Source organism: Penicillium vulpinum, assembly GCF_028829585.1.
Source record: "Penicillium vulpinum strain IBT 29486 chromosome Unknown utg000001l_segment0_segment0, whole genome shotgun sequence".
Taxonomy (NCBI): domain Eukaryota; kingdom Fungi; phylum Ascomycota; class Eurotiomycetes; order Eurotiales; family Aspergillaceae; genus Penicillium; species Penicillium vulpinum.
In genome coordinates this window covers 207352-232366 of record NW_026643241.1, presented here as the reverse complement: position 1 = coordinate 232366, position 25015 = coordinate 207352, and the positions used below count along the sequence as shown (strand labels likewise).

General features: G+C 47.4%; 11 protein-coding genes across 11 annotated transcripts; 4 read left to right on the top strand and 7 right to left on the bottom strand.

Moving 5' to 3' along the window:
• Positions 1-1359: 1359 nt before the first annotated feature.
• Positions 1360-2722, top strand: N7479_000090 (uncharacterized protein; the record flags this gene model as incomplete). The annotated part of the gene is made up of 2 exons (XM_057247788.1): positions 1360-1362; positions 1415-2722. 2 exons carry the CDS (start codon positions 1360-1362, stop codon positions 2720-2722), a joined length of 1311 nt encoding a protein of 436 aa, XP_057112220.1.
• Positions 2723-3735: 1013 nt separating this feature from the next.
• N7479_000089 (Aminoglycoside phosphotransferase) lies at positions 3736-5337 on the top strand (the record flags this gene model as incomplete). The annotated part of the gene is made up of 1 exon (XM_057247787.1): positions 3736-5337. One exon carries the CDS (start codon positions 3736-3738, stop codon positions 5335-5337), a length of 1602 nt encoding a protein of 533 aa, XP_057112219.1.
• A 442-nt stretch (positions 5338-5779) lies between these two features.
• Positions 5780-6333, top strand: N7479_000088 (40S ribosomal protein eS25; the record flags this gene model as incomplete). The annotated part of the gene is made up of 4 exons (XM_057247786.1): positions 5780-5782; positions 5850-5904; positions 6040-6249; positions 6311-6333. The coding sequence occupies 4 exons, from the start codon at positions 5780-5782 to the stop codon at positions 6331-6333; spliced, it is 291 nt and encodes a 96-aa protein (XP_057112218.1).
• Positions 6334-6618: 285 nt separating this feature from the next.
• N7479_000087 (putative heme/steroid binding domain protein) lies at positions 6619-7449 on the bottom strand (the record flags this gene model as incomplete). Its single annotated transcript, XM_057247785.1, has 2 exons — positions 6619-7116; positions 7195-7449. 2 exons carry the CDS (start codon positions 7447-7449, stop codon positions 6619-6621), a joined length of 753 nt encoding a protein of 250 aa, XP_057112217.1.
• Positions 7450-7728: 279 nt separating this feature from the next.
• Positions 7729-8791, bottom strand: N7479_000086 (GTR/RAG family Ras-related GTP-binding protein; the record flags this gene model as incomplete). Its single annotated transcript, XM_057247784.1, has 3 exons — positions 7729-7897; positions 7950-8633; positions 8691-8791. Coding segments are annotated over 3 exons (954 nt in total), but the record flags the coding sequence as incomplete, so codon positions are not given.
• Positions 8792-8803: 12 nt separating this feature from the next.
• N7479_000085 (uncharacterized protein) lies at positions 8804-9085 on the bottom strand (the record flags this gene model as incomplete). The annotated part of the gene is made up of 1 exon (XM_057247783.1): positions 8804-9085. One exon carries the CDS (start codon positions 9083-9085, stop codon positions 8804-8806), a length of 282 nt encoding a protein of 93 aa, XP_057112215.1.
• Positions 9086-10451: 1366 nt separating this feature from the next.
• On the bottom strand, positions 10452-12474 carry N7479_000084 (uncharacterized protein; the record flags this gene model as incomplete). Its single annotated transcript, XM_057247782.1, has 5 exons — positions 10452-11304; positions 11353-11802; positions 11862-12155; positions 12214-12302; positions 12367-12474. 5 exons carry the CDS (start codon positions 12472-12474, stop codon positions 10452-10454), a joined length of 1794 nt encoding a protein of 597 aa, XP_057112214.1.
• A 913-nt stretch (positions 12475-13387) lies between these two features.
• N7479_000083 (putative short chain dehydrogenase/reductase) lies at positions 13388-14368 on the top strand (the record flags this gene model as incomplete). Its single annotated transcript, XM_057247781.1, has 1 exon — positions 13388-14368. The coding sequence occupies one exon, from the start codon at positions 13388-13390 to the stop codon at positions 14366-14368; it is 981 nt and encodes a 326-aa protein (XP_057112213.1).
• A 141-nt stretch (positions 14369-14509) lies between these two features.
• N7479_000082 (putative acid phosphatase) lies at positions 14510-16434 on the bottom strand (the record flags this gene model as incomplete). Its single annotated transcript, XM_057247780.1, has 6 exons — positions 14510-15423; positions 15482-15816; positions 15875-16002; positions 16187-16221; positions 16277-16289; positions 16345-16434. The coding sequence occupies 6 exons, from the start codon at positions 16432-16434 to the stop codon at positions 14510-14512; spliced, it is 1515 nt and encodes a 504-aa protein (XP_057112212.1).
• A 412-nt stretch (positions 16435-16846) lies between these two features.
• Positions 16847-19987, bottom strand: N7479_000081 (ribonuclease Z; the record flags this gene model as incomplete). Its single annotated transcript, XM_057247779.1, has 1 exon — positions 16847-19987. The coding sequence occupies one exon, from the start codon at positions 19985-19987 to the stop codon at positions 16847-16849; it is 3141 nt and encodes a 1046-aa protein (XP_057112211.1).
• A 1118-nt stretch (positions 19988-21105) lies between these two features.
• Positions 21106-22959, bottom strand: N7479_000080 (bZIP transcription factor; the record flags this gene model as incomplete). The annotated part of the gene is made up of 2 exons (XM_057247778.1): positions 21106-21932; positions 22005-22959. The coding sequence occupies 2 exons, from the start codon at positions 22957-22959 to the stop codon at positions 21106-21108; spliced, it is 1782 nt and encodes a 593-aa protein (XP_057112210.1).
• Positions 22960-25015: the final 2056 nt, after the last annotated feature.

The following is a 25015-nucleotide window of genomic DNA, read 5'->3' as shown; positions in this document are numbered from 1 at the left end:
GATGGGGTTATAAATACGTATAAACGTCTGTTTAGAATAGTTAGCCACAAGCTATACCTACATTAGGACGGTGAATAATACAATAGGTGTGAAAGAGCTTTTCATCTATAATTCATGACTAGAGGTGCTTATATAATTAATGATTGCGCTATATAATTGAGAAAATCACGCAGATGGCCAATTTTCTGCTAGCAATCCGCCAGAATGAGATTGATTGACCAGAATGGAATTTTCACCATAGATAATTAAATGACTGGATGGAAGACACTTAACTTTTAGTCTTGTGGCTTGCGCAAATACGGTGGACTAGTTCGGCGGTTAGCTAAAAAAAAGAAATACAGTCACACCGCAAAAGGTTCCCGCCCTAACCAAAAATCAAAAATCAACCTAAACATTTCATTTAACGATAATACCATATATTTATAGTGTAATAGTGATTAAATCATTATTGTAGAGAAAAAAGGCTAAGGAATCTTTCTATTAAAGAATTAGAGAGTTTACTATAAGATATATATATACAAGATATCAGGGTTGATAATACTCCGTACATCGATGTAGTTATATATGTAACTATACAGTGACTGGACATAAGTAATTGCATACCCCTTGGCCCCACCCAACTCACCGCTGATACCGCCTTCCTAAAATATATAACATGTATGGATAGAACTACCTGGAAATAGTATTGGAAGCAGCGGTTTTTTGTAGGCAAATTCCTGTCTTATTTTTTCCCTGACTCTTAAAGCTAGTGCTCTTATACGTGCAGTAATAGTAGAGATAATTATACTTTATGGAGATTCTTTTGACGGGCAGAATATTAGGTAATCTTAGGGGTGTGGGGTGGGATGCAATTATTTATGTCCACTGACTGTAGATAAAGAAATACATACATATACTAGTAGTAGTTGAAAGAATACATTAACAAATCAAATTAGACTTCTAATCCATTTATTACAATTTTATACCTTAATATCCGGATAACTACTCCGTAGGGAGGGAAATCAATCTAAACTATGTACTCCGTATATATTATCAGATAGCTATATTCCTATTACTATTGGAATAATTGTACTCCGTATAGTTTTTAAGAAAAGGGTTTATACATTTTTATAGCTCTTCATTTATTTCTCATTTAGATCTTTAATTGATTTAATAACTCAAAGTAATTCTCTATATAATATTTTTATTTATGGTATCGTAATTCAATAAAGTGATCAGGTTTATTTTTACTTTCTAGTTGGGATGGGGATGCGGTAGTACATCGGAAGCGCTTGCACGAGCCCTTAGGTATCGGGTTGACCATTCCCCCTATTTTCTCACTTCATTAAATCAGAAATTTATCAAAACTTGATAAAACAAATGGTAAGTTTTAAACTCAAATAGTGAAGAATAGCATGCTCACCTCCTTTTTAAGGCCAGGCCGATATTAGAAGGACTCCCAACAGAGCTGCTCATTCTCATCTTGCTTGAAATACCCGATCTGACTTCTCTCAAGTTCGTCGTGCTTTCATCGCCGATTTTCTACCAAGTCTATCTCACAGCGCGACAGAGGGTTCTCTGTCACATTGTCAAGAGTCAATGGGGAGTCCTGCTAGGAGATGCGATGGCTGCTACGCGGTCTCGTGGTCTCTTTTTCGATAGCCGCAAGCACGAAGCAATTGCTGTGTTAGATACCTGGCGTCGCAAAGAAGAAATCAGAAATCTTGCCTGGACTTCATCGAATCGAATAGATGAGCCCGGCAGCCTAGAAGAGATTTTGCACCTGTTGTATCTTCATAAGGCGTTCGATTTCTTTCTGGAAGATTACGCAAAAAATATACCGCAGCCGCCGTGGATGGAAGACGATCAATTGGAAACCTCAATTCTTCCCATTGAGCTGTCTCAAACTGAAAAGCATCGCCTTCTCAGAGCTTTATGTCGACTACAAACTTATAAAAATATTTTTGGGTATCCTGAACGCCGAGGCGGGGAGGAATGGATTAGGAACAATTGGGACCTTAAGAAGCAATCTAGCAATGATAGGAATTCTGGTGAAGAGGCATATCGGGTGTTCTTTGGGACAATACCTCCTTGGGAATACCACGAAATGGCGTGTGTATGGGTATACTTCACGACGATGTTCGACCCTATTTACGAGGATATCACTACGGGCCTATATGACCTTGTGGAGAAGTATAGGAGCAAAGATCCTCAAGATGCTTGGCAGCGACCATATTTTATATTTCTCCCTGAGGAAGCAAGGCTTCCTATGGGGGGCCTGGAGAGCCTCCAAAGTCTTGAGAATCTTCCAGATCAGTCAAAGTCACTTGCTTCAATGGGACCAGAATTTGTCTATCGCCTTCTCCACAGCACGCCTTTGATTCAGCGCGATATGGTCATTCTTAATACAAAAGACGACATTTTTAGTTCATTCTCTGGTTCTTGGCTGTTGGAAGAGGACAAGCTTCCTTTTCTTTATCCTGCAGATCGCCATGCACTTCAGAATTATGAGCAGTTTTGGTCAACATTGCCGTATATCGAGCAACCTAACCTTGGGTGGAAAAAGATGCACTTGGTGCCCGATACACCCGAACAAACATTTGAAGACGCGATTGATTTAGAAGGTGGACATGAATCTGTATGGCGCCTAGGTCTTGCTATATTTGATGATGAAAGATTGATGGCATGGAAAGCACCTTTGTCGGAATATCGCCTAGGCCAGGTGCCCGATACTACAGTCTAATTCAATTTTCAATCCAGGGCGCTCCACTACACACAATGAAATTTTTTTTTTCTGTCTTCTTTTCAACTGCCTTTTCCGGCTTTCTTCAATATATAGTTGTTGAGAAGGGCGAAATTCTATGACTGGAGGGTTTCGGTGTGAAAATAGGTAGTTCATCTGCCTCACCTGAAGTGGCGTCGAAGATGGTCTCATTCTTTCAATGCTATATTTGAACGCTTTTTTGATGTATATTTCCTGGCTTTAGGGCTGCGAAGACCTTTTTAGCATTATCCTCCTCTAACGGTGTAGTCACACAAAGTTGGAGTGGGGTCCTGGCTTCTTTTTTATTTTAGAATACGCTTTTATGTCTTATGTTTCATGATAGTGTTCATGGGCTGTATTGTTTAGTTGTGACTAGGATTCCTTTGTTCACGTCTGTTTATCCTTACCTAGTGATTTTCCAACTTTCTCTTTTTCTCCCTCTATCTCTCTTGATAGATTCACCATCATAAGTGTTTTATACTTTCTATGATCATTTTCGCAAATACTATGACGGCACAAGCCTTTTAGGATGGCTCCTATATTGAATCATCTGGAGACGTCGATACTTTCCACCCCTTGAGCGAATATTCACCCATAGTTTGAGTACAAAGAATTATTAAAGAGTAGTCCGAGTTAATCAAAATGGTTATATTCGTAAATGGCGGGCTTTGGTGACTGCTACCCTTGTTGTCAACGGAGTACAGTACTCCCAATCTATTCTTGGAACACATTCATTGAAGATAAAGGGTGATTTCTTTTACCATAAGCCCTGCATTCCACTGAATTGCGTGTATCGTGGGCAGTGGAAGAATATTTAGAAAAGCAATGCCCCATATAATGCCCGACTTCACTCAACATCTTCCACATTGCCGGACTTCGTGGAAAGCACTCTTCTCATAACACATCCTACCAATTCTAAACCCAAGTTTGCTGTTTGTTGAGGAGTCCACATTTGCCCGAAATCCCCGTGGCAGCGTCCTACAGCCGCGATTATGGGGCATCTTTGGCAGTCTCTTTCTGAGCACCTTCGGGGGCTGAGTCGGAAAATCATTTCACTTTCATCGTCAATTGTGGATCATGTCACGCTAAAACGACTACACGAAGATGAGAATTCTGACAACGAGGAGGAGGAGGATGATGATGATGATGACTTGGATTCTCTCGACATAGATCCATTCGAAGCAGTATTGGAAAGGGTGAAAGTGAAGCACATTGGTAAATATGTGGCAGCGATTCGAGCAAAGACTCAACCGAATGGCAAAAAAAGCATTCCCGTCAGCGAGGTTGAGTCTCCTACTCGCTGTGGGGAACACGTTTGCTATAGGGTTAAGTTTGCTGATGGGGTTAGCTGGCTCCTCAAAGTTCCAATTATCGGAACCCCTGATCAATTTGACGAAGATGACGGCGAGGCCCTTCGCTCAGAAGCATTGACAATGATCATGCTGCGGCGTGAGACAACGATCCCAATTTCCGAGGTCTTTTCATACGACAATACATGCAAAAACAAGCTCAAAGTTCCTTTCATTCTCCTGGAGTTCATAGACGCTCTACCTTTGGTTGACGTTTGGCATGACCGGGAATCCCCAAAAGAAGTTGTACAGGCTAGGCGCACACGCTGTTTGCAGGATATTGCTGCTGCATATATCCAGCTTGGTAAATACACATTCAACGAAGAAACATTCTTGAGATTTGACGATCAAGACTGCCTGATAGGTGTTGTGCCTGTACGCAAGGATCTATTCTCTGGCCTTAGAGGGGCCTGTACTTCCTATCTGGACCTACGGGAGGAAAAGAGTAAGAAGTATGAAAGGGGGCTTCTAAAGCTTCTTCGAATGTTTGTCGACTGGACTCCAAAGTCAAGTGGTGGGGAATCATTTGTTTTGAGTCATCCAAACCCCGGTATCTTCAGTTTCCTTCTTTCAAAGGACGGTTCCGTGCGAGCAATCCTCGACTGGCACGGCGCGTCTGCTAAACCGCCAAGCATAGGGAATGAGACATACCCACTATGGCTGATGCGCGACTGGGCTGGGGCCTTATATAGGTGGAGTGAAGAGATGGAACAGGGAATCAAGGACGAGAGTTGTATGTGGGAAGACTCACCGGATACGTTGATGTTCTATCGAGAGATCTATGCGCAATGTATCGCAAATCTGCGACCAGAAAGCGAGAACGCCAAATTGACCCGTAATTCCCTTCTCTTCGAACATTTGGCGATGGCAATGGAAGACTCAATTTTTGGATTCAGCATTGCTTTAAAGATCCTTAACGAAATTAGGAAGCAAGTGAAGAAGAGCGTGGATGATAACGACCAACCTGCTTCAGTCAACCCATCCAACAACAATACGGACGACAATGACAGCAAAAATCAGAGTTCTGCCAAAGGCAAGGATGCGATGGGCGACCACAATTCACCGAACAAGACCGAGGTCAAAGAGGAACATGATGATGCTGAACCAGACATTGACAGAGAAGATGAAGAAGAAGAAGAAGAATTTGATGCCGTTCAGTTCCTCGACGATTTGGACGACGATGGTATGAGTGAGGACCAAGAAAAGATTTTCAAGGCGGGATTTGAGGCTTTATTCATTAGTTAACTTCGAGGGTTGTGGTGTCCGCTGTATGTAATTTGGAATGCACGATGACATTATGCGAAGATTGACTGTAAGGGATCGATCGTCATTATTGATATTATTGAACAAGGAATGTAGACAGTCTTTTGCAGGCATAATAAGCAAATATTATGATTTCCTTTGTTGTCAAGCACTCTACGGAGTACTCGTATTCTGTTCTCTAAGAACACCTCCGAAATGATATATCGTCCGTCGTAAATATAATAGACACCTCAGGCAGGAACTAATTATGTATTTGGAGATGATGTCAGCTACATTATGTAATTAATATATCAGCCAATGAGAACATTCAGACTAACCGATCAAGGGCTTAGGGCTCACCTCAGTCACGCCCCACTGCCTTTTCGCACTTGAACGGCTTCTGGACGTCGCCCTCTTCCTTTGAACATCCACCTCATCCGACAAAATGGTGAGTTCCCCAGCATCTCAAAATACCAATCCGGAGACAACAATACTAATCGAAATGTGACGAACAGGCGCCCGCAGCAACCGGAGGCAAGAAGCAAAAGAAGAAGTGGTCCAAGGGCAAGGGTACGCAATCACCAACCATGCGACCGTGACGATTTCCGCCGAGTTCCCACAAGACACGAAAGAAATCGTTGGACGAGCTGGGGATACGCGATAGAACCGAGAACAACATTTACTAACATGTCTTTCGCCCTACAGTCAAGGACAAGGCCCAGCACGCCGTCGTTCTCGACAAGGCCACCAACGACAAGCTTCAGAAGGATGTCCAGTCCTACCGTCTGATCACTGTCGCCACCCTTGTCGATCGTCTCAAGATCAACGGCAGCCTTGCCCGCCAGGCTCTTGCCGACCTTGAGGCTAACGGCCAGATCAAGAAGGTCGTTGGTCACTCCAGCATGAGCATCTACAGTGCGTTTCTCTTCAACATAATCCACCTCGCAATCTTAATACTGATAATCTTTTCTAATAGCCCGTGCCGTCACCGCCGAATAAACGTCTCGTCTCGTCTTTTCTCGCGGTTTTCTTTTCCTTGCTACGAATGATATCATTTACCATGGGAAGCCCGGCTGGGCATGATGCATAGTGGATTAACGTCGGACTCTTGAAGAGTGTGGAACATTCGCACTCCTGGTATACGTCAGGTAGTGCGAACTGAATCAAAAAATCTACAAAACTTCATGAAAAGGACATGCGTCATATTTCGTAGAATTCTCCCGACCTCGACCATCTACCATTCTGCACCATCAACGCCAACACACCAGAATACACAAAGTAGTCCTACGACTTTTCCACCATCGCACTTCTCTTCGGTCGCTGCTTTTGTGCACCCTCGCACAGCGGCCATGGCTCTCCATCAATACCTTCAGCCTCAACCACAACCTTCCCAGCTTCAAAATACTTCTTGTGATTCGCAAAGAATTCAGTCCACCTCTCCACGGTCCCCACAACCCGCGCTCTAGCAGCCCGTAGCTCTTTCTCCCGGCGGACTTTCTTCTGCGCAGAAGTCACAGCCTCATTTTCAACATCCTCAACAGGAAGGAACATAACCTCGACACCACGCAGGTCGGCCGTAAGATCCTCCTCAAAGCAACCCGTGACAAAAGCACGTGTTGCGTCCCGCCCCGCGAAGAAGTTGTAGCTCCCGCCCGCTCCGTAGATCATGCGATTTTCTGAAACGTCGAAAATAGTCCCGTTCACCGCGACGTAGAGTGGGAGATTGGTGTCTGTGCCGTTGTAGAGGGATAGTTGGCTTGGTGTCAGGGCCACAGGGCCTTTCTTTATTTTTAGAATATTTGTTAGCTTGAATCAGACATGACTATTTTTCTGTCAACATGAGGGCCAGAATTGCCATACCACCCACTGCTTCACCACCGGCCACCGTGTGTACCATGGCCTGTAACCCCACAGCACAGACTCGGATGAAGTCATGTAATAAGAGAGACCACCGCAGGCGATGAGGATGATCACAATCACACGTATTATATCCAACAGGCCTATGCCGTGGTCTTGGGTGATTTCATCGTTGGAGTGTTGTGCGGAATCTGGCCCTTTATCAGGCCCATTGCTGGGCTTCGAAGTGGTTGTTGGTCGCTGGCGGAGTTCTGACATCTCTCACAAATTTTTGTCGATTGAGGAGTCGTAAGATCAGACTTGAATTGTTGGAGTTGTACAGGTGGAGGACTTGGCTGACAAAACTTGGATCTGCGCGGCTTTGAACTTATCCACTTCGCATTTACGGAGTACAAAGAACTGGTTTGGATTTTCAATCCAATTGTTTTTATTTCTCCAAGCTTCATCGCTAAAGATACAAGAGGCTTGAATTCATAAGCCGAGAAATACACCCTGCTTTTTAGTTCCAATACCAAAATTGCCTCCATTTAATTCCCATCACTTGCTTGTCGTTGCAGGTCCCCCTGCTTGGGCTGTAGACCCTTCTTCCCAGCTGCGCGAGAACACTTCGTTCAGGGCATCTTGGAAAGTACGACAGTTCATATCAATCAGGCCTCGCTTGTCCTTGGCTTCAGGGTTGCGAATCACCGACACTAAACAGAGGTACCTGTAGAACAAAGTCAGTATAGATAATACAAATACTAGCTGAGAGTACATACTTGTTCATTTCCATCAAATGGATCATCGTCTGATCATGCAATACCACGTGACTTTCTGCTTCTTGAATCTGGTCACCCAATCGCTTGCGAACCGGGTGATCCCAAGAGTACAATTCAGAAATATCGACAATCACATCGATATAATCAGAGCACATCTCATAGCAAGCCATGTCAACAGGTCGGGTGTCGGAGGCGATATAAATTTTACTCAGAACATCGAAGAGGTATGTCTTTTCAAATCCACAGTTGTTGGCAAGGGTATTGATAAGGTTCTCAAGTGTAGATAAGTTGGGGATCAGCTTCTGAATCACTTTGCTGAAGGCTTCAAAGACAGAGTAATCGTAGATAGAAGTCAGATAGTAGTGCACAGGTGCATTCTCATATCCAGCGTCACTGAGCTCGTCGGAGATGCGCTGCACAATGTCCTGGAACGTGTCGGTGCGGTATTCGTCTGACAGTCCATCGACCTTGTGAATGAAGACTTCAATATTGATGCCGGGATAGAACTGCTGGACAGTCAATATGGTGCGGTTGAGCCGCGCCACCGAGTCCAGGTAGTCATCCTGTGCGTCGATCACCCAAACCAGGGCACCTAGACTGCCGAAGATATCCTCGAGATCAAAGGCGGACTCAAAATATTCGAGCTGACCCGGGAAATCCCAGACTTGGAAGTCCATAAAAGAGCTACAAAGCCTAAATTAGCGGAAAGTGCATAAAGCATGTCCTTCCTTTGGTACTTACTGGATCGAGTCCTTCTGAATCCGGGTCGTAGACTCCAAAAAGAGTGTCTCATTTGGCGGCATCTTATGGAATACCACACTAGCAATAGATGACTTGCCACTCCTAGTACATGGTTAATATCTCTGCTGTCCAAGAGCGGCAGAGAAAACTTGCCGGCGGAGTCCCATTAGAAGAAGACGAGGTTTAACATCGGGGCCTTTGGTGTTGGGCACAGAGGCCGATTTGGCCTGAGTTGGCGCAATCACTTGGTGATTTCCCTGTAAATTATCCAAAAGGCTTAGCTCGGCTTCAGTTTTTTGGAATGGGTATTCACGCCGGCGCTTCCAAAAATCCGACTCGCGTCCTATAAAAGGACCATGAGGCCGGCTCACGCGGGCTACCGGTGAGTCGGACATTTAATCAAACAAAAGGGGCATGCATTTTGAGAAAATTGGTGAAGCAAGAGACAGCTCAGGATTATCAGGATGGAGGATTCATGAGCTAGGGACAGGGTGAAATAAATCAACCCATCACATGTCGGGAAAGAAAGACGGAATTGGGCAGTCAGCGAGCAGAACCAGGCTGGTATCCCTTGCAATAGCAAGGAAATGCCTGAGGTTGAAGACGGAGACGCGTAGATTCAAGACGGCACTATCTCGCAACGGCCCATTGTGGCAGCAACCGTTACAAGACGCCCCAAAATTGAAAATCCATGTCCTTTGTCTATTTCAGAGCCCATTTGGCTGCTTAGAAATGCCTCTGGTGCTTCGTTATCCCCTGAGAGGTAGCAAAAAGGGACCGGGACCAAGAAGCTGTCTCACAACGGCCCGTGCATGGATGCAGCGGCACGCGGTAGCTAACCGAGCTTCGCCGGATGACCCGGCCGTGGTTCGAGGCATTATAGGGGGTATGGTTCGAGGTGGTGTGATTTGGGAAGGAAAAAGAATTTCTTACCTCCATTGAACGGGTAGACATCTAGATATGGGATGTTAGGATCCGGGGTATGCATTAAGAATAGAATGGGTGGACTTACCACGCAATTTATTTGTATTAGACAGGGATTGTTGGACAAATGCAAGGTCAATACTCCTCCACAATCACGAAGAAGGATGGCAAAAGGAACTGGTCGAGCTCAATTTAACGGCAAAGACCGACTATTGACATCTGCATGTGCTAATGTCGCCTAGGACGAAAGTCGCAAGGATCCCAGTTTTTGCCTGGGATGGTGATACGCAATCGGATATCTGCAGTCAGACCTGTATCATTGTCTCAAGGTTGATAATGCAATCCACGGCGGAATAGGATTGGTTGGGGCAGTCGTTGAGTAACCGTTATGATGTGAAGAGTGCGGGGGTTGGAGTAGCTCGGAGCTAGAAGTGAGTCGAAGCGCGGTTGAGTACCGATGTGCAACGCGCACAATAGAACAGCAAATCAGATAGAAGGGTTTGTTTTGAAAGATGTAGTGTTTTCTTTGATATGAAGGAGGATTTAGCATGAAATTGTTGTTAAGATAGGATGGGGGAAGAGGAAGGGCAGAACCTTGGAACCTTGGAAGGCGGAGCCGTTATCTTTGATCCTATCTTATCGATTCTAATCTATCACAGACCGCCTGTCTATTCTGCCAATATATTTCAAGGCCACAATCAGCTTCCATTACACACCTCTAACTCCATTTACAATGCTTGGGCAATGCCAGAAAATATAGCCCAATGGACTCCTTTGAGAATGATATCTTATTCTTAAGCACACTGGTGAAATTTAAAAGAAATAGCCTCAACAAGTTCATACGGCAACCATCCCGTGGCTGTGTCCATGAACATGTTTAGTCCCATGTTGAGGACTCAGATAATCGCTGATTCGATGCTTCCCCTGCCCTTGATTCTCTTTTTCCTCTTCCGTATTCTCGTCTTCAAGTGTGGGCCACTCCTCCCAACCATCTTCCCACATCTTTGTCAACTTATCCGTCTTCTCCTGTCTGCTAATTTTCTTGTTATTCATCACCTTCTCCCACTTCTTCATGTCCTTGTCATCTAGAAGACACTCATCCAACAAATCACTAATATTTGCACTGTCAATGCCTTCACCGATAAACACTAGTTCCTGGCGACGATCGCCCCAGGGACCTTGGAAGTCATTCTGGATGGATTTTCGCACATCCTGGTCTTCTGGCCACGCTTCATCGGGGACTTCAGCAAACCAAGGTCCACCGCATCCAAGAGTAAGCATACCACCTGCTTGGCTCCATTCTCCAAATTGCCAGGGCCTGGTTGTGAGCCAAAAGAAGCCCTTGGAGCGGAGAACTGGACCAAAGGCCGGGTGCGTACGTTTGTTGTTCAGACTGACCACTGGATCAGGCTGACCAAAGTCTTCTACTGACTCAGAGTCAGATTCTGTGTTCATTGTATCTTCGTCTTCCTCCTCCTCCTCCTCCTCCTCCTCCTCCTCCTCCTCCTCCTCCTCCTCCTCCTCCTCCTCCTCCTCCTCCTCCTCCTCCTCCTCCTCCTCCTCTTCCTCGTCGCCTTCTTCTTCGACTTCGGTGTTCTGGAGAATGATGAACTTGTCGTGAAGAAGAGCGAAGATGCGGCGTGAATGGAAAGGTCGACGAGCAGTATAGACGAAGTTGTTGATGCCATACCTATAGCAGTAAGTAAATTTTTCGTAAATGAATTACCAGAAAACTTACTCCAATGTCTCTGGCTTCGGTGCCATCCGATCACCATTGCCTGTCCTCTGTATTGTCATTTCATGTAGACTCTGCAACCACCCAGGACCAGAAGCAGCACGGATGAAATCAAATTTTTTTGTGTTGATGATTTCTTGGACATCGATTTGAGAGTAATTAGACTCGAGAATCTTTGCAGCTGGATTCAGTAGCTTCAGCAAACGCATGATCTTATCGCGTGTCGCTTGGTTGACTGTCTCGACCTTATTGAGAATCAACACATCGGCGAACTCAATCTGATCTACCATGAGATCAGATATTGTACGCTCATCCTCAGGCACGATCTGTTCTCTTCCATAGCGATCAGAGAGAAACTCTGTCGTATCGAAGCTAGAAAGAAAGTTGAAGGCATCAATGACAGTGACAGTAGTGTCTAATCGAGCCATTGTGTGCAAACCACCTAGATCCACACTATATCAAGATATGTCAGCAAGTCCACTCTAAGGGAAGATGTAGTGGCAAAACAATACATTTCATTCAGTATCTTCTTTGCATCAGCGTCATCATTAGCAATCTGATCTTCAGCCTCTAGCATGGCCGAGCTAAACTCAGCCGTGAAAGTCTCGGCGACTTGCATGGGCTCGCTTATGCCAGTTGATTCAATGATAACATAGTCAACCTCGTTTTGTTTGGTCAAAGCTGCCAGTTCAGACAGCAAGTCTCCCCGTAGAGTGCAGCAGATACATCCGTTTTGAAGTCGAATGAGCTTTTCGGTAGTCTGGGAGACTCTGTGGTTCTGGATGAGGGTAGCGTCGATGTTCAGCCTGATAGAACGAAGCAATTAGCTTCCATCCTATGTTCTTCATTCAATGTGGGACTCACTGGCTCATATCGTTGACGATTACAGCAATCCGTAACCCATGGCCAGGTGACTTGAGGATGTGTTTGAGGAGTGTTGTCTTGCCGCTTCCCTATACAGGGATGTCAGTGTCCTGAACATGATTCAATGCTGATACAATTGCTCTCATTTCATACCAAGAAGCCGGAAAGCAAGGTGACGGGCATCTGTCGAGTCTTGATCTTCTGCTCCGTAGGAGTCGGGACATTATAGAAGACCGAGTCTGTTCCGGCATCGATGACCATATTGAAGGCGGATAACTTTTGTAGTTAAAAATAAAAATCAAGAAGAAGAAGAAAGAGATAAGTTGAGCCTGTGGAGGCTCTAGGATATTACATTATATAGCATCTTCCCAACGCACCGTCTCCAAGTTCCTCACCTCTAACGCTGTCGGTTGCACTTCTGATACAGTACAAATGTCAATACAGACCCTACAAGGTTTAAAGTATACCAGTGGAGTTATAGCTTATCCAATGAAATGCATGATTTCAAATGGCGATACTAATTGCTGTGTTTTGAGTGGCCAGCGTGAATCGTCCGCAAGGTACCTGGCTGGCGTTGACTTTCACGGTCCTCATTTGATGAGACTCGTCTTTTTTTAATCATTGTTAGGGTAGGATTAGGCCATAGGATATGGCTGGGGTAGAATAAATGATATGCTTGAATCTCTAAATCACCAAAAGTACCTATGTATCTATAGATCAACGTACATAAGAATGGTGATGTTAGGGTTTGGAAATACCTGGGTATTTTCTATATAATTCCTCATTCATCCGACTATTTTGTTCATACTTTCTCGGAGAAGACTTTCAATATTAATTTATTTTAGATACGACATACTCAAATGTACTATTCCGTATTATAATACTACCTAGGTACGGGGTAGTATTCAGCCCTTTCGTCAAGATCGGTGTTCGGCCTCATAGGCCGGGCCGATGACAACCAAATCGCCGATCTGAGATGAATCCGGACTCCGCCATTGACCGAGAAACCGACATGTTAAAAAGGGGGTTGCGCCGAATGCCTATAGAAATAATTACAGAAATATATGTGACATCCCTTGATCCATCCTTGCGATTCCTCCACGCATCAAATATCTGAGATATCATAACACCATTCCTCTAACCACCACGAACCACCAACTACCAACCACCCAAAATGATCGACCTGGGAACCTACACCAAACCCCTAGCCTACCTAGGCCTTTTCACCCTCGCAAAAACCGTCTTTTCCATAACCCGCCAAGCAACAAACTTCCTCCTCCCCAGCACCCTCCTCAAACGCTACAACCCCACCCAAACAAACTGGGCCCTCGTCACCGGTGCAACAGACGGGATAGGTTTTGGCTTCGCTCAGGAGCTCTGCGCGCGCGGTTTCAACGTTATAATACACGGTCGGAACAGTGAGAAACTCGAGCGTCGTCGTCGCGAACTCGAAGCGCTCTTCCCCGCAGTCTATGTTGCTGTACTTGTGCGCGATGCGCAGAATTTGACTGCTGATATCGATGACGTTGATGCTGAAGTGCGCGATATTATTCGCTCCAGTAATCAGATTGCTGGTTCCAAGGGTGAAGGTGGCAGGCTGACTGTTCTTATTAACAATGTCGGTGGTGAGACTAAGCCTGCTACCCTCCTTAGGGATTATACTTTTGAGGATGTGCAGGCGACAATTTCGCGGAATGCGGCCTTTGCTACTCACATTACACGTGTTTTAGGCAAACAGTTGGAAGAGAATGCCCCTGGTCTCGTGATGAATATTTCTTCGGTTTCGGCGATCGGACTTCCGTATATCACTACTTATAGCTCTACCAAGGGATTTGTGGATACCTTCACAAAGTCGCTGCGCGCGGAGTTTGCATCTGAAGGGAAGGAGGTCGAGGTTATGGGACTGCGGGTTGGGGAGGTCAGCACTCCTGGGTACGATGTGAAGACTAACTTGTTTGTTCCTGTACCTAGAGTGCTGGCTGCTGCTGCCTTGAATCGTGTTGGGTGTGGACAAGACATAGTATGGCCTTTTTTCTGGCATTGGTTGCAGGGCTTGTCGTTTGAGTATCTACCGCACTGGGTGTTGATCAAGTTCGCTGCAATGAAACTCAGGGCAATCAGAGCGCATCTAGATGCCAAGGCGAAGAGTAGCTGAGATGGCTGCTAGTATGCTGTGGCTCTAGGTCTCTACCTCTCCCCTATCCTAAACACATTGCACACCCGATAATCTGAAAATACACGAGAGAAAAAAAAATATCTGCAATTGAAGAGAAGAGCATTACAGTCTATATAATGTTTAGAAGCCAGCCGGGGCCTTTTCACGATCGTCTGGGCCATGGAGTCCTGCGCCAAGATTCGCTGTGCACTCGCCTTGCCAATTCTTTGGCGTGAACTTATCGACAATCTCCTTGAAGGCGTCCAAGGTGCAGAATGTCTCATCCCCAGGGAGGTGGTTCTCGGGCTTAGCAGCACAGCCGGGGATGCGGACGGGTTGGTCATTGTAGCGAATACGGACATAGTGGTTCTGGAGAGACTTGCGTGCGCCTTCGGGCAAAGATTGGAGGGATGCGCGTGCTGTGCCGGAGGTGGCGCTTTGCTTCGGTGCGGACTTACCAAATAGCTGGGAGAGGATGCCAGGTTTCTTGGCTGGGAGGGATGGGTTGAGGAACTCCTCGAGCACGGTGCCAGCGTTGGAATCGGAGCCGGGCGCTTGGGAGAAGAGCTCAACTGCAATAGAGGAAGTAAATGGAGGCCATGACTGGTTCTGGAACCCACCAACACTAGACAGGATCGCTGCCAGGGTAGTGTCGTGGCAGCCGCTCATAGCAAACTTGATGTTCTTGCTAGTTTCCGGGTTGCCTGACCCGGACGCTGCGGTCTCACTGCGCCAGCCACCCTCTACGGCGGTGCTGACCATGCGGTCAACCACATCACCCATGAGAGCACCAATGCCCAGCTTACGGTACTCGCTGCTCTCACCGTAGCCAGCAAACCACTCCTCAACCGCAATTCGGTCCAAGATACCACGACCCTTCTTGTCATAAAACTCGGATGGGAGCTTGGTGGCTGGGCCATGGGCATCGGTTGCATTGATGGTGTCCATGATTCCGGAAAGACGGGGGTGGGCATCGACAGCAACCTTGGGCGACTCTTCAGGCATGTACTTTGACCAGAGACTGTTCAAGTACGCCATCTGTTCAGAGTCGTTCCCTACATTGAAATCATTAGCCAAGACTCTTATCTTCATATCCCACTGATAAACCCATACATCGTGTGGCGGCGCGGTCGGCAAAAAGCCGAGCCAGCTGTCGGAATCGTTTACAATTTCCCTCGTTTGGGAACAATGTCTCCTCATTGATCTGGCGAGCCACAATCACCGGCGGTGCGAAGTCAAGCGTGCGCGCGCTAGCCGGATACATTCCCCAGAAGGCCTGCTGGAGCGACTCCAGAGCGCGGGGAATAGGCGTGGCGCGCAGGTACATATCTTCGGTATCGCTCTTGATCTCAGGCATGAACCCGAGCTGATCGACATATAAATTGCGCAGCCGTTGTCCGAGCGCATATGTCGTCTCGCGGCCCTTGTCTGTGAGCTCGCCGTGCAAGCTTCAGATGGGACTTAGCTTCCCTCCACATACAAAGCATGGCTCCGCGGGGAACTTACCACATCCCTTCGACTCGTCCCCCCGGTCCTGTTGTGATCATCGCCTGGTCGTTGCTGCCGAATGACTCCATTTTCCGGTGCCATTGGAACCCGTTCCATTCCGAGAGGTCTTTGCTGCTCGAGGCCATCTGCACCATGCGTCTCGCGACACTGCAGTACGGCCAGTCTTGTCAATGGAGATTGTCAGTATACATTCGGCCGATATCGGTGTTTGGAAATTGCCATACATGGGCTCAGGCCTGTCTTCGGGGAGTGTTAGCGGAGACCGTCGGAGAGCGGATTTGGAGGATGGAGTAGTCAATTGCAACATACATCTAAGAATCGCGATGAGACGGGTGTGCGTTCACCTAGGATCAGTTAGCAATGCTGTCAGGGGCAACATTGTAAATAGATCTTTCTCACCATGACGAAGGAACTGTATTGGTTAGCCATGTTGTGTCTTCCGTCAATGAGGGGACCAAAGCACTTACCACTTGCACCAACTGCAGCTTCAGAGCTGCCGGGTACAGGCGAGCGAGCTCATCCTGAGTATAGGGCTCACGTGGAATGAGGGTGGTCATCTCGAATCAATTGGCAGAGATATCCAGGAATCTATAAAATGAAACCAAGTCGGAAATAGACGGCCCTCATGGGGGGGCGGTGAGGGGACCATTTTTTGGGGTAGAGCGGCTACCCAGGTATACCGATAAGCCATTTATGTTAACAAGGGTTGAATTAGATACTTTCTGTACTATTCTAAGTAGTTCAGGCGTATTAGGAGCGGAGATTATTCTCTTTATATTCATTAGCATCTAAAACAACATAGGATAAGCTGGAAACCCCCAAGAATCCAACGATCTATGGTCTCCGCACCTCGGCAAGTTCGCCGAAGGGTACTGAGGTCATACTAGCCTCGGACTACGGAGTAGTATTTCCGAGATGGAAAAAAAGACTTTTGCTATGCATATCTGACATGGTATAGTGGACATACAATTAGGCACAACATTCCTCGTAGTCACTCGTCTCCCATCCCTCCTCGCTTTCACTGGCACTCCAGACAGATCGAGTAGGCGCCTTCTGGGCATCGCTAGTCTCAGTTGCTGCAGCTGCGACTGCCGCAGCGGTAGCAGTAGCCATTTGCTTAGCCCACTTCTTATTATTCTTCGCCTTGCGGGCATTCTCCTCCTCCTGGCGCGTCTGCTTCACGCGCTCGGCTTCCTCGGTCGCCGCTCGCTCCAAGAGCTCGATGAGCTTCTCCAATGCTGGCGCATATGCCTGCGCAAGGGTGAAGTCCCCGACCTTGATACGCATGTAGTCCATCGCTCCGGCGACAGGACTGGTATAGCCTTTATAAACTTGCAGGTTTGGGCTGGATATCCCCATGTTGATGTCATCGGACAGTGCGGTGTCGTTGGAGCCCACTGATTGATCTTGAGGGTCGTCGAATGGGATATCCGCATCTGCAGGCTCCTTTGCAGCTGCATCCCGGCTAGACTGGAATTTGCCTGGGTTTCGTTTCTCTACAAAGGCTATCTTCTGATAGCGCTGGCTGAAATGAGTGAGAAGGACGGCGCGCGCTTGCATGCGGCGGCCGACCTCAATTGCCTCGGCCGAGGTCGAGTGCCGCTTGGCTCTAGCCGATCCGACCATATCGGGTTGGAAGGTGGCCTCGTGGATGAGCACGGTTGACCCCTTTCCAATGGCGGCAAATTTATTCGACGGCCGGCAGTCGCCAGAGTAGGAAACCTTGAATCCATTTGAGAAGACAAAGGACACAGCGAGTGCACCCTTGCAGTGTTTGACGCGGCAAGTAAGTAGGTCTGAAAGGCCGGTGGCAGACTTTAGAAGAGGAGTGAGGGGGGAGGAAGCGTCCGTGAAGTTAACATGATGCCGATAACCATTAGGTAGCTGGTGTGAGAACTGGGTGGTGATCGTAGAACCTTGTACTTCAGGATGCGCAGAAAGAGTAAGCAACTTGTCAAATCCAAAATCTTCGACCTGCGAATATTCTTCCAACCAGGAAATCATGGCATCATCAGACACAAGAGCCAGCCGCTTCTCTGAAAGGACCTTCGCCATATCGTTTTCACGTCTAGCAGGCGAGCCAAATCCATCCTTGAAGTTCTCCATGTGCCAGGCCTTGATCACAGAGACCGTTCCTAGGTGGTGATCAGCGTGCAAATGGCTGATCCAGATCATTCGCAGGTTCTGAAGGACTTCGCGAAGTTCTGAAGGCTCGAAAACTCGCTTCAGTTGACCAAGAGTATTCTCGCCACAATCAAGCAAGTAGTAGCCATATCCAGGCACCTTCACTAGTGTAGCAGAGACGTTTCGGTATTTAGATGGAACAGAGGAACCAGTGCCCAAGGCGATGATTTCTGCATCCGCTCCGGGCCATTCTGTTCGTTGGGCATGCAATTTTCTCTGGAAATCAGGCTTAGCAACGCGTTTGCGAATGATATCCATCCGGTGCTCGACAGAACGCGGGATGCTATCCAACACAGTCGCTGGGTTGAAGCGGGTCATCACTTCGTCACTGTTGAACCCGAAAGTAGGCTCCATGTTGAGGATGAATCCAGGTTCAAGAGGCTCCAGTGGAGAATTCTGGCGAGCAGCAATTGCAGATTTCGAATTGGCGTTTGGGGCACCAGGTTGAGGAAGGGATACATTGTCGTGAACAGGAACTGCATAGCTATCGGGTTTCAGACGGGCGAGTCGAACAGTTGAGCTAGCGGAGCTGGTCAACGCCAGATAGTTCGGGCAATGATCTGTGCTCGACACAGTGTGCTTGCAGTGGGACATGCTGGTAACGAATTCCTGGAATCTAGGATCCTCAGCCACACCTGGTCCGAGAATCCAGATGAAGGCCTGCAACTCGGTCGTCACAGCTGGTGACTTCCATTCGGCCCGGGTGACCAGGTCCTCAATGTACTCGGACGATGGTACTTCCATGATAGCAACGCCTTTTCCTGCTCGTGTCTGTCCCAAGACCATTTCTGGGGTGATAGTCTTGCCATCCAGAGATTGAACACTCTCACCCTTCGTCAAAGCTGCGTACTTAGCACCCTTCTCGACGTTCAACGCTTGGGCCTTCTTCGGGTCGAACTTTCCGCGGATATCGTGATTCCGCACGATATAGCAGATTGCCTCCTTTGATGGAGAGGTGGATGGGAGACTCTCGACAGTCGCACCAGGCCATGGCTTTCGAACAAGCACCTTGATGTCTGGAAGGGGATCCGGGCCACCTGGCACAGGACCTTTGTATTGCTCAAGGTCCTTGGTTTCTGGGTTGCGAATGAATATAGCGGCCGGCATCTTGACCTCAGCCAATGGGGTTTCATGGAGGGTATCCATCTTCCATGTTGAGTTGAACATATCCTGCACAATAGACTGTGTCACTATCAGGTTCTTAGTACGCTGGTCCATATGATCTTCGGTCTGTTCAGATTCCTGGAACTCGTCCAAGCTGCGCTTTCGTGGACTGTGAGACCGCGGCTGCGTAGCTCGACGAGCCGATGGGGAAGGGTTAATAGGTAGAGCCCAGACTTTGATGTTAGAGTCGGACCATGAGGGCTTCTCGAAGGGATCTTCGACGCCGATAGGCGCTTGCTTGGCGAGGGTCTCCGAGTCATATTCTTTCAAATAGACCGGCATGCCCTTTCGGAAAACAAACCGCCGAGAAGTGGCCAGTGTATGTGTGAGATTCGCAGCACCATGAATCGTCAGGTTACCTTTCTGCAAGATCACCTCGCCTTCACGCTCGATAATGGCCTTGCCATGTTGCTGCACCTGGGGTTTACGTGGCTTGTAGTGTATATTCTCTTCGGCCTCTCTTTGCGCCCTACGGGCAGCCTTCTTCCGGTTTTCCTCCTCAACAGCTGCCATGGAAGTTGACACCGTATCGGCAAGGGTCAAAACAATCCCAATCAAACCGCCTGTATTGGCCCATTCTGTCCGTCCAGTGACAAACACATCGGTAAGGAGAGAAAGCTTAACACCGCGCTCTGTGCACGCACGCTGTGTGCCTTCCGATAGCTGGCCAAAAAAGTATCGCTTGTCCGGGAAGTTGAGGCAAACAGCCGTGCCGGGGGTATCGGCCGTTGGGGTCGTGATGACCTGGTAGAAGAATTTCATTGGGGCAATTCCTGCTAGAGGTGGCGGCGGTGAAGTGAGTTCGAGTTTGGACGGTTCACAAATCAAGTAGTCGTCGTTATTGGAGCGCCGTTTGCTCGAGACCGGGCGAGCTGGAAGAAAGTATGCGTTTGGTTTGATTCTAGGTTGTCTGATCCGAAGTGGCGAGGGTTTCTCTAGGAATTTCCTTCTCTGCGCTAATTGCTCTAACGATTTAGGATATTTGAAGCTCTCCGGGCTCGGTTTTGAGTCACCAAGGTCTGGTGAGTCACGGTTTCTGGCGATGCGATAGGATCGTAGGGTGGAGGGTAAAATTGAGGTTCGAGGGTACGCGCTCCAGGCGATTGCGCGAATGGTTGCGGTTGACAGGGCACCGCGCACGCAAAAGGAAGCCAATTTGTCTAGAATGGAGGGTATTGAAGGGGAAATTAATGATAAAAGGCCCCTAAGTGTAGTAACGTAAAGGAGTAAGAAGCGGGATCCGTAAGAAAATGCGATAATTTTTGCGCGGGCAGAAAATCCATCTGGACCGCCATGGAGTTACTCTTTTCCAAACAAACTGCATGATGGATATGGATACTAAGCCATATTTCAAATACAAAAGGACATTTTAAGACTTATTTCCATCAAACAAATCCTCGAGCCTCAGCAAATTTACATGGTTGAACGCTCAACGCCTGAATGAACAATCACTACTCCATACTACATACTCGTACATCCATCACAGGATCATATTTAAAGTTGACAAGCATTCTATTTGGCTAAACTACATCCAGAGTACAGGCTATGCAATAAAATAAGACAATCATATGGCCGTAAATATCAAGGGTTGGGCTTTTACTCCACACATCCTTCAAATATGCCAGTAGAGTGAGCTCCAAAATTCCACCGAGAAATTCCATCGTGGGAGATACACGATATAATAAGAGACAAGCGCCTTGAAACTCCGCAGGGCATGTAGAAAAGAAAAAGAGAGGCAAAAAAGAATTACCCTGATGATTCGCAAAATATGGCAAGAGGTTTCCACCGTGGGGGGGGGGCGATAATGATGGCGAGGAAGAAAAGAGGGATTCACATGTACAAAGAAAATGAGGCCAGGAAGGCAGGACGCTAATGGGGAATCACTGAAGGTGGGATGTGACAGCTGAGACACGCTCGAAGGCAGCGTCAATGCTGTTGCAGAGGGCGTTGAAGGTCCTCTTGGCGGAATCGCTGACTTCGGAGTTGTCAACGACGAGTTTGAACTGAGCAGTCTTCTCGGTCGAAACACCTTCGAAGGTGATGTCGGCAGCAGGGGCAGGAGAATCAACAAAGAGCGCAAAGGCAGGATCAGACTCATCAATTTCGACGTCAGGGTTGACAACACCGATGTCAGACTGGCTAGATGAGTTGCTAGCAGGACCGTCGACAACAGGAGCCTCATTCTTGGAGCTCTCAAGGATGCCGAAGGAAAAAGAGGATTTTCCGGACAGAGCTTCGGCATCGAGGGCCGGGCCCTCAGGGACCTCCATGACAGCAAAGACGGGAGTGTTACCGTAGTTAATGTCGATTCCGGAGTTCCAGCCGGCATTGTTCATGCCCATGCTAGACGGGTCCATACCCTGGTTGGGAACCAAGACCATGTTGGGCTGGGGGTTCTGCTGCATTTGGAACTCTTGGCCATGGTTCGCGTTCGTGTCCTTGGGCATAGCCTGCATGTTGGGCTGGGGTGCAGCCTGCTGAGCTTGTTGCTGCTGTTGAGGTTGCTGCTGGGTTTGCTGCTGTGGTTGAGCGGGCATAGTCTCGCCCATGTCGTTCAGGAAGTTGGAGAAGTGAGGAGATCCTAGAAGCATGCGAGCCAAGTCGTTCAGGCGGGCATTTTCTTCATAAAGAGCACGGTTCTGGAGGCGAACCTCGTGGGCCTCGTTGGTTCTAGCGGCCACCTCGCTTTCAAGCTGACCAATGTATTCTAGTGAGAGGAGTTAGCAAAAAAAAAAAAACAAGACATTACATATGTATCCAAGGGTTCGGATAGTCATACCCTTGCGACGAGATCGGAAAGCACGGGCGGAAACCTTGTTTCGCAACTGGCGGCGCTCTTTGCTGCTGAGCTTCTTACCCTCCTCGCTAGCGAGAAGACGCTCATCTTCATCCATATCAGCCTCGTCCTTTCGGGCCTTGGCCATCTGCGGCATGCCGTTCGAGGGACTGGGGGAGCCCTCGCCATTAGCCATGGCATTCTGTCGCATCTGTTGAAGTAGACGAGAGATACGCTCCTCGACCACCGGGTCAGGGTTGCGGGGGCCACGGAGCTGAGGCATCGCACTAGGCACTTGATCTGGACGCTGCTGTACCTGATGGCGGACCATCTCACCTTGCTTTTGTTGCTGGGCCTTGGCCATCGCAGCCTGCTGCTGATGCATGCCGGGATACATACGACCGACCTGTGTGGACGGACCAGCCTGAGCCAGCTCATGGCCTCCGAGAGCGTTGGGATCGATATATTGGCTCTTGTTCCCAGGGTTCGCCGGGTAGAAGTATGGCGGGGGATTCATGTTCTCGGGTTCGATTTCCATCTCTGACGGGTTCCGGCCCGGCGCGGTGTTGAAGTCGAATTGTGCGTCCTCTCGCTTCAGATGATGACCAGCATATATCTCGGCGTTCACAGGAAATCCTTGACCGTTGTTGAAGCCCATCGGGACCTGGCTATAGGACATGGACAAAGCACCGGGCGGGAGACCAGTCTGTTGTCTGTGTTCGTCGTACTGGTGGCTAGGGGCCTGGAATGCGAGAGGAGATTGGCCACTTGAGGCAAAACTAGCACTGCGGGCGTCACTAGCACTGAATTCGGCGCTTGCGACCGACGGTTGGCTGACCATGACCTTTGAGCGGGAGGGATCTGATGTGTAGGTGAGCTGATCGAAGTTGATGAATGAGTCGAGATCCTGGTCATAGTTGGCAGCCGGTTGCATCGGATGTTCTGCGAGAGTCGCCATGGTGATCTGAATAGACCTGTCCCTCGACCGTGTTATAGGGATAGGTTAAATTTGGCGTGAGATATGGCGTGAGATAGGGGGGATATGTTATAAGAGTGTATGTTGATATAGATTGAAGGAGATGTTTTAATAAAAAGAGGGAAAATATAATAATAAAAGATCCGAAAAACGAAGGTCTAATAGGATATGGATTTGGATCTAGATGGATAGTGGAAATTGGAAGTGAAATGGGGGAAAGGGACAAAGTGTTCCGGAATAGCAACAGGAGATTGCGCGTCCTTTCTGACTCAGCGGTGGCCTCAAGAATGCAGCCCCGCCATTGGTTGGATTTTCACTCGATGGGGGCTTGTTTACCATACCGTATCCAGGGAATATTTCAACATTTGAAGATGTTCAGATCTATAACAGATATATCAATTGATATGTATAATTTGTACTTTATCTACTACTTGTGCTAAATCTATTGTTCAAATATGTATTTCTCCAAAGCCTTATGTGTGATAGTCTGTTATATATTCCATAATCACCCTACTCTCATGTTAATACTTTTACCGGTTCATATCTTGGGAGTGGGCCAATCTCAGGGCAGGAACCATCCAATCCCATTGGCTATCGGGTCACATTTAGGGCTCGGACTCGGAGTTACTGTACGCGTATGGTATTGTAATTGTACCTTTTTTCCCCAAGGTTGTCCCCTTCATGACGCAGGTGGCTGTGTTGTATCTCTGTTTATCGATTGCCCACTTTGGTCAAAGAACATGCATTCCTATTGATCTCAATGTTAGGAGCTAAAGATAAGCCAAAAAAAAGTTCAGTATAGTTAGGACCTGAAAGTTCAATTTGCAATTTTCAGGGGGAAAAAAATTAACCTACATATGTACCAACCTTGTTCAGACTAAGAGTGGCTATCACCGCAACTAGTGGCTTTCGGGGATGAGCCAATTATTTCGAGTAGCTCAGGCACAATACATATCAGATAATGCGCTAAACAATGGGTTCTCGTATTCTGGACATCTTTACATATGTACGACATACTTCGTACGACATACAATAGTTTTGTGTACAATATACATTGACATGTTGACTCCCTATGTCCTCCATAAACAATATACATACATACTCATATACCAAACAGACAGTAATCCAGGGTTCGTTTTCCCATATTCCCCTCCCATATATTGACCTAAGAATCACGAATCACTCGTTTCATCAAACCCACCACGTACGCCAGCGTCTCGCCAGGCCATACACAGCCAACCAACATTAAAGCCAGCGCCCCTGTACCAGATAAACCACGGCGAACCAGTCAGAGAAGTAGATCGGCAAGTCCATCGTCTCATACTCCTGAGAATCACAACAAGGTTTTCTAAAGTTGAAGCGGGTCGGCCACCAAGGATTATTCTAGAGAATGAGTTAGATATTCTCGGTGGACTTCCGTGCACGTGAAGAGATAACCTATACCTAATATGGTTAGCATCTCCGACTCTATCAACACTAAATCTCTTCCGCTCTTTTTAGGTGTGGACTCAACCTCGGAGATCTCGGTTTCACATCAAATTCATTAAAATATGATATGGATCTAACATTACTTTCAAGGTTCCATCCACTTTCACTAAAGGTGGCGCCCTAGAACCTTCTTTTTTTTCTATAGACTTGCCTAATTCGATCGCCCCTGAAGCTTACCTATGGATCTTTTGATTTCCAAAATTCCAAGGTTTACTCTAAATCTCGACTCTTCGGCAGCCCGCTTTTTTTGTTTACTATGTACAGAGTAGGGCTCGAATTACAATTATTCCCCAGGCCGCGTGGAGTGACTGCAAATGCGAGGCTGAGCTAATTCTGCGCCTCAATGCCATAACGACTGCATATGTAAGGCTTTTTACTTTTTAAAAATAGACACTGGAAAAACTTTAGGCATTTTACTCAGGTCAATAATGATACATAAGCAATAATAACTGCCTTCGAGTCAAAGGATTTTCCATTTTTGAAGTTTCTGCAAGAGTGGCGTTGTGCGGATCTATCAAACTGTCCCCGAGTCCCAAACAGTGGATCTAGC